Source organism: Hippocampus comes, unplaced genomic scaffold, assembly GCF_001891065.2.
Source record: "Hippocampus comes isolate QL1 unplaced genomic scaffold, H_comes_QL1_v1.1 scaffold249, whole genome shotgun sequence".
In the NCBI taxonomy this organism is placed as follows: Eukaryota; Metazoa; Chordata; class Actinopteri; order Syngnathiformes; family Syngnathidae; genus Hippocampus; species Hippocampus comes.
In genome coordinates this window covers 195,148-203,066 of record NW_017805035.1, presented here as the reverse complement: position 1 = coordinate 203,066, position 7,919 = coordinate 195,148, and the positions used below count along the sequence as shown (strand labels likewise).

The window sequence follows — 7,919 nt, the reverse complement described above, 5'->3', positions numbered from 1 at the left end:
ACACAATAGTGGTGCACGCAAGGCATGCTGGGAAACCTCTTTAGCCCCTTTTGCACTACACAATAGAGCTTCCTTTTTCCCGGCTTGCTGTCCCGAGTGAAATGTACAAACAAATATGAAGTCTTCCTGCAAATGTGATCACAAAATGTTTGGGACATTAGTATTTAGGGTGTGATTTCAGGATGAGCCTAAAATGCGGTCTTTCCTTTCCAGGTGAACTTAATTTGACTTTCGCTAAAGTTTTCAACAGCCAGCTGTGCAAGGTTTCAGCACAACTTGCTGGTTAGTTTTTTTTTTTTTTTTAATAACAAATTACAAACCAGACAAATTCTGAAAAAGGAAAAATCTGTGATTATTCCAGTGTCTCTGTATCTGTATTGCAACCAGCAGCTAACACTCTGAACTAAATTAAAAAAAAAAAAAAAATCCAGAATCTACAAGATAAAAATAATTCTTTTTTTTCCCACCAGGAAAACCCAATTATTTTACAAGAATAAAATAAAAGCAATGTGAGAATGAAATAAAAATACAGCCTTAATTTTACACAAATACAATATTTAAGAATGTTCGTAATCTTTTGAAGAATGTTTGTCACTGAATGTCACTGAAGCTTTAAAACAAGTAAATGTTTTTCTCCCCAGAAAAAAAGGGACAATAATATATGAGGAAAAAAAGTCACAATCTAAAAAATTTAGAGTCATATTTTTCATAATCTTAACCGATATGGGAAAAGGGCAGTGGACACTAAGTTTAGTGTCACGGTGTCATCAGCAGGTTGTAACTGAGAGACTGGAAGAGGCACCGAAAGGCCAAGTGGAATTAATTGGAAATAAATGAAAAAAAAACAAACCACAAACAAACATGTTGAGAAAAGCAAACTGTACAAAAAGCACTGAAACATTCCAGATTTCAAAAGGATAGAGGTCAAATGAAGTTCAACTGAAAAGGTTCTAATGCATGACAGGTTCATCCCGAAAATTCACCTCAAAGCCCCTAACCTTTTCTGAGTAGTGTATGTGAATGTGTGTGCCCAAGTGTTAAGCATGCTCGTATGTGTGTGTGTGTGTGTGTGTGTGTGTGTGTGTGTGTGTGTGAAGGGAGTTTGGGTGGGGTCACGGGCCTCAACTGGTTCCGTCCGACTCGGCCTGGCCAAGCATGGCAGCGGCCGGCACTTTATGTGACCCACGTGTCCAACCTTATCCTCTTCACGTTGTCCTGTTCCTGCGGCTCGGTCGAGGCGGGCCGCAGTAGGACCATGGTGGGTTGCTGGACGCCGGCCTGCTGGTGGAGCTGGAAGTCCGGACCCCCGCCGCCGCTCCCACCCCCTCTTCCTCCGCCCCGGCCCGGGGCGGCGGCGTCGTCCCGGTCGCTGCCGTCGTACGAGCTGGCGTTGCTGCTCAGGCTGTCGACGGGAGAACGGCCTTGGCCGCTGGCGGGGTACGACGGCACCACCTGCCCGTGGACTTGCACGCCACCGCCCAAGGTGGGGCAGGGAGTGCTGCGGTCCCGGTTGGGCGACACCGGCTCAGATTTGATGTTGACGTGAGGGTTGGTGTTGACCGTCAGCGCTGTGCCCTGAGGGAGGGGAGCCATTGGCCTGTAGGGGGCAGCAGAGAACACAAAAAGAGTGAGACATGCTGGAGACGAGCAGTGTCGCCACAGTTACACTGGGAAGCTGTCTTACTTTACTGAATACTTGATTTTAAAAGTAACTAAGTTAAACTACAAGTTACTTGATTGGTTACTTTTAACAGGTGCTGACAACACAGCTCAACATAAAAATGCCAAGTGGTTTTGCCACCGCTACACTGGAAGTGCCTTTTCAACAGTCATGTTTACCGATATTGGTTTCATTAGTAAATAAAATAAAGACAGCCTTTTTGACTTAACATTTAAAAAAAAAAAAAAAAAGTTAAAAAAAAGTGTTTCTGGATTTCACTGGACCTAATTTTATGAGAATTTATTATTTTTTTATTGCGAGTTTGGTAACTTTTTGGTATATATTTTTTAAACTTCAATAATTTTGTTATATTTGTTTAAAAAAGTAACATTTGTGTAATTTTTGAGATGAAAATCACACATTTGTGGACAAGTAAAAAATCCCAGAAGAAAATCGTTGCAAACTAAAAAGCCAAACAATACAATATTTTTTTTCCAGAAAATGATTTGACAATAAAATCATTTTTTTTTCCAAGAAAAAAAAAGTGTCTTTTCCCAAGAATAAAATAAAAATAACTACACAAAAAAAAGCAGGCAAGGTTGTCATTATGGAAGTACAAAAGTCATCAGCCAAGCCTCAACACACAAGATGCTACACCACCACCACCACATCTCATTCTTCTTCCCATTCTCCACTCTTTTATTTTCCAACCAAAAAGTGCTACCTCTCACGCAACAACTTTTAACGAAGACTCATCTTATGACACTGCCATCGGGACCCCCCCTCCCCATCTCTCGCCTGCAGCTCCACATGACGGACGCCAATTTCACCCTGCCAATTAGCGCCTGTGCCCGCCGGAGGGAACTTTCTAATATGTCACATCAGCGGCTAATATGGACTCGTTCCCTGGCATATGCACACACACACACACACACACACACACACACACACACACACACACACACACACACACACACACACACACACACACACACTTTCCCCATCCTCATGTTGAACATGTAGATGGATGACGGCGGGCAAAAAAGGTCCGAGTCAGCGTGCCGGTGACAGTGATGGAGTTCAGAGCGGCGGCCTAGCTCCAACGCTAACGACATAGCCAGGAGCAGACGTCCTGTGTACGGTTCTACCGAAGCCACACAGCACAGACAAAGATGAGCGAGCGAGCGAGCGAGCGAGCATGTCGGTGTGGTGACTGTGCTTCACCTGAGGTTAGCAGCAATGCTGGAGATGCAGTTAACCATCTCTGCACTCTGTTTGTCTGAACCCCACATGCTGTGGAAACAAGTGGGGGGGAGGGGAAAGGGGGGGGCACAACCTCATATGTTTGTAACTGATACAACTGATACTGGTAGCGAGCAGAGTAGCGCAGGATGTCGCTAAAATGGGTCACCTTCGAGATGCACAAGCTACTTGGATGGATTTAAGATAAGCTATCGGCTAACGGAGGCGAGTGGAAGCGTTTTTGAGATTAAAATTACATTCAAAACAATTTTCATGACAACACTGCTTGAAAAAAAACAGTGAAGGAGAAGCGAAACGAAACAAAAAAAAAAAAAAAAACCCACCCACCATCACCACCTGACATGAAACCCGACTTCAAAACCTTCACTTAAAGTTCTGTGGTTTGATGCCCTAACATGGAACCCGAACCTTTGCCTCAAAGGCTAATTGAAAACCCTACCCTCGGCTTTAAACTCAAATTAGTCCAGGCTGACAATCTGAAATTGGAACCCTACTTTGAAAACTCTAAACAAAAACTAAAAACATGGATTCAAAACCCCAATTTCAAACTCTTAACCCAGGCTTGTAACACAAATTAAAACCATAACTTGAAACCCTAATACTGACACCAAAACTTTTGATTCAAAACTTATTTGGAAAATTTACCCTGGCCTTGAAACCTTTGAAGCGAAACTCTGGTTTAGTACCATAACCTCGGTTTAAAATCCTGATTTGACTTTTAACATTCTTTTCAACATGAACCCTAGTTTGAAACCTTAATTCAAAACCCTAACCGTGTCTTGTCTTGAAACACTCATTTGAACCTGGAATGAAACCATACCCATAGAAACCCTAATTAAAAAAACCCAATCTTAATTTGATACCCTAATCAAACATGACCCTAATTTGATACCATAATTTAAAACCATTACTGTGGTTTGCTACCCTAATTAAAAAAAACAAAAAACATTAATATGAAACTCCGATTCAAAACATTAACCTTATTTTGACACCTTAAATTGAAAACGCAAACTGTACTTTTTAAAAACCTAGCTTGATACCATGATTCAAAACCCTAACCTTGATTTGATACCTCAAATAAAACCGTCCTTGTCTTGAAACACTCATTTGAACCTGGAATGAAATCATACCCATAGAAACCCTAATTAAAAAACCCAACCTTAATTTGATACCCTAATCAAACATGACCCTAACTTGATACCATAATTTAAAACCATTACTGTGGTTTGCTACCCTAATTAAAAAAAAAAACAAAAAACATTAACCTTATTTTGACACCTTAAATGGAAAACGCAAACTGTACTTTTTAAAAACCTAGCTTAATACCCTGATACAAAACCCTAACCTTGATTTGATACCGCAAATAAAACCGTAACCCTCATTTGATAACCTAATTTCAAACCAATGTTTGACACCCTAATTCAAAACCTTCACCTGAATTTACATCCAGGCCCGTCGGCGTGAACGTCTGCAGGGCCGTCAGGTCGGCGCTCGTCAACTGGTACTCTGAAACAAACGGGAGCGTGCCGGACATCAATATGCAGCGGCGCTGATCCATATTCATCGTCATCTTCATATCATATTCACGCGGCGGCTTTGAAGTAGCTACAAAGTGAATATTCATTCCACGCCGGGAGGCTCGCGAGATTCTTGACGACATTATTCATGTTTCTTAAACGGGCCTTACTCGGCGGGACGCTGACGTTACCTACCGCCGCTCCAGGCGGACGGCCACCCACCAACGCGCGCCACGGCTAATGGGAGCAAGTAGCACTTCAAACACTCATTCCAAACCGAAACCCTTGTTTGAAACCCGAAAACCCAACTTAGAACCTTGGTGAGAACCCCCCCACCCCCACACACACGAGTTTAAAAGCTTTTTTTGAAAACCAATTTGAAACATACGTGGTTGTTTGAAACCCTAACAAGGGCTCGAAACCCTTTAAAAACCCAAACCTAAAATTTGAAACCTTAATTTAAAACCCCAAACCTAATTGGAAATCCTCTCACAGGCTTGAGATTCGAATTTGAAACCCTATCCCTGGCTTGAAACCCCACTGCTTGCTTGATACCCTACCCTTGGCTTGCGACCCTTATTTGAAACACTAATTCAAGTTTCGAGCCCTAATCAAGGCTTGAAACCCTAATTTGAAACCTCGTTTGATGTGGGACAAGCTGAGGATCACAACAACAACCAACAAAAAACTGAAACTCTAATTCTGGCTAGAAATGCTCGTTTGCAACTCGTTGGGCAGAATAGCAGCTCGGAGGCTAACATGGCTAGCATGAGCGAGGCAATCCTATCTGAGGGGGTTGTGGCGCACGCTCAGATTTTACTCAACGTGACGCCCGCGTTACCTAGCGTCGCTCGAGGCAGATGGCTCGCACGAACGCAAGGATGTGGGTCGCCCGCTAACTGGAGCAAAAAACAGGCACTTTCATGTTTGAAATGCTCGGCACACTTTCATGTCAAAAGTTCAGCGCCAATTAAACGTGCGCTCCAAGCTTTTGATGGTGAGTGCATCTACATTGTAAATAAGAGAAATTTAAATCATCACAAACACTGAAGTAAAGCTGGACGAGACACACTGTTTCATGAACCAGCATCTCGTATGATTTTTTTCAAGTTATTCTTGAACATTTGAGTCCGTTTTAAACAAACTTGCAGAATGAAATTCATTTACAATTTTAAATGTTAGTGTAAATATGGAGTGAAATACAATATACTGTATTTTTCGCCTTATAAGACGCACCTAAAAGCAACTTCTAATCCGATGCGTCTTATACATGGATCAATATTCCGATTTCTTGGATGTAGGATTTTAAATGTTTTGAAAATTGCTTTGTCACAGCTGCAGCGGTTGTGAAAGCTCTACATAAATAAAGCTGTATTGTATTGTATTCCCTTTAGCGTAGCTCCATCTAGTGGATTCATATTGTAACCGCAGCCACGATTGTAGCCTTTATTCTCTGCACCTTAATTTATCAATTAATCAACATCATAAATTAAAGGTTAATTTATTATTAAAATAATTGTTAGTTGCAACCCATGTCTAGATGCAAACAAATATAAATATGATAAAAGTGTAGACATTAATTACGGGCAATATGTTTGAATTATAGATGTGCCAAATGTTACAGTGGCTTAACCTATGCTTCAATCCTGGCAGGTACAATTGTTGACAGTTGTATTTAACTTATAACTATGATAAACGTCCAAATTTTTCTGAATAAAACCAGATTTTTGTTGAACACTTGGGCTTACAATGTTGCATTTTATTATAAGCTATGATGACACAGAGGTGTTTCTCGGACTTTAATTAGTATTTTTTTACCAGTGTTGTAGGCTGTCTGCATGGCGGAGAAGGGCGCCAGGAGGCTGGGCGTCGCCACGGAAACAACTGGGGTGGTGAGGGGCTGCGGCACCTGGGAGCCGCCTAGCCGCTGAGCATTCTGGGAAGACAGAGGACAATATGGCTGAGACAGAGGTAGATGCTAGCCGTTAGCTTAGCAAACACGGCACACTGCCCGGTGCTGTGCAGTGACTCGAAATCAATTGACAACATATCCATCGTCATTGTGGATGATATTTATTTTCATATCACCTCCTCTGGACTTAACAAGCTCGCTGAAACTTTGCCACCGCCACAAATTTAACATGGGCGTGCAAAGATGTGTCGCACATCAAGTTGCCAAGGTGACACGGGAGTCATGGTCAGTTGCTGTGGTGAAAAGTGCGAGGCATGCCATGCTTGTGTGTGTATTTTCATGCTCTTTGGACATTTCATTAGGCACACCTGCACAATCTCCTAATATCCTGTGTCCTAAATGGCAACCTCATGCTGCCATCCAATTAGCTAGATGTGTCCCTTCCACAATGGGTGTAGCATTTCCTGGTTCACTGCTCCTGTCCTGTGCTAAAGTGCTAATTCTAGCATTCCTTCATCACAGAGTGTTGGACCGTCTGGCTAACTGTCCGAGTCAATTTGCTACTCATAGCATCCCTTCATCACAGGGTGTAGCACTGGCTAGCACACATCTACTGTTCTGCTGTATTTGCTATTTGTGGTGTACCTTCCTCACAGGGTGTAGCACTGCCGGACTAGCTGCGTTTGTCCTGTCCCATTTGCTACCTTTCGTCCATTACAAAGTGTGGCACTGTCCAGTTCTGTCCTGTCCTATTTGCTACTTGTCACATTCCTTACTGACAGGGTCTAGCTTTACCCAGACCACAACTTCTGGTGGTCTTCCTTAGACAGTGTTGCCCTATCTGGCTCCCTGCATCTGTCCTGTCCTACTATCCTGATCTGTCTGCTACTCGCCACAAACCTTCCTCACAGAGTATAGCCCTGCCTGGCTGAGTGCTTCTGTCCTGCCCCATCCCGTTTCATTTGCTTCTTATCTCATCCCTCCCGAACAAGGTGGAGCTCTATTCTGGCTCACTGTTCCTGTCCTTTCCTAAACATTACTTGTCGCATCCCTTTTTTACAGGGCATAACACTACCCGCCTCACTACGCCTGTCCTGTCCTATCTTCTATTTGTCGTGTCCCTTGCTTTAAGGATGTAGCCCAGCCTAGCTCATTGAGACTGTCCCGTCCTGTTCTATTCGCTACTAGTTGCATCAATTCCTGACAGAGTTTAGCAGGACCGGTCGCACTTCAACTGTCCAGTCCAATTTGCTGCTGGTCGCATCCTTTCCTCACTGGGTTGAGCATTGCTCCCTACTCTTGTCCTCTTTGCTTGTCACATCCCCTTCTTAGAAAAAAAAAAGTAACAGTGCCTGGTTCACTTTTACTGTCTTGTCCTATTTTACTTGCTACGTATGAACGCATGCAGCAGTTGAACAAACATCAAACACACGTGCAGTTGTTGGGCACAGCGAAGAGGGTCGTCTAAGTTTTAGAACCAAAATAAATGAATAAAACTTGGCCACTATTGTTATGATCATCACTGACTGATTTTGCTTAAAAAAAAAAAAAGGGTGATGGTGAGATT

The 7,919-nt window shown here is 42.8% G+C and overlaps 1 protein-coding gene across 1 annotated transcript in view; it reads right to left on the bottom strand.

The window, feature by feature from the left end:
• Positions 1-287: 287 nt before the first annotated feature.
• Positions 288-7,919, bottom strand: part of mef2d (myocyte enhancer factor 2d) — a 77,007-nt gene continuing 69,375 nt past the window's right edge. Inside the window, exons 9-12 of the mRNA XM_019863615.1 lie at positions 6,259-6,376; positions 4,358-4,429; positions 2,885-2,996; positions 288-1,597 (exon numbers count right to left, since the gene is read on the bottom strand). Of these exons, the coding sequence (XP_019719174.1) occupies positions 1,174-1,597; positions 2,885-2,996; positions 4,358-4,429; positions 6,259-6,376 (726 nt within the window). The 3' untranslated portion in view covers positions 288-1,173. The remainder of the gene's footprint in view (positions 1,598-2,884; positions 2,997-4,357; positions 4,430-6,258; positions 6,377-7,919) is intronic.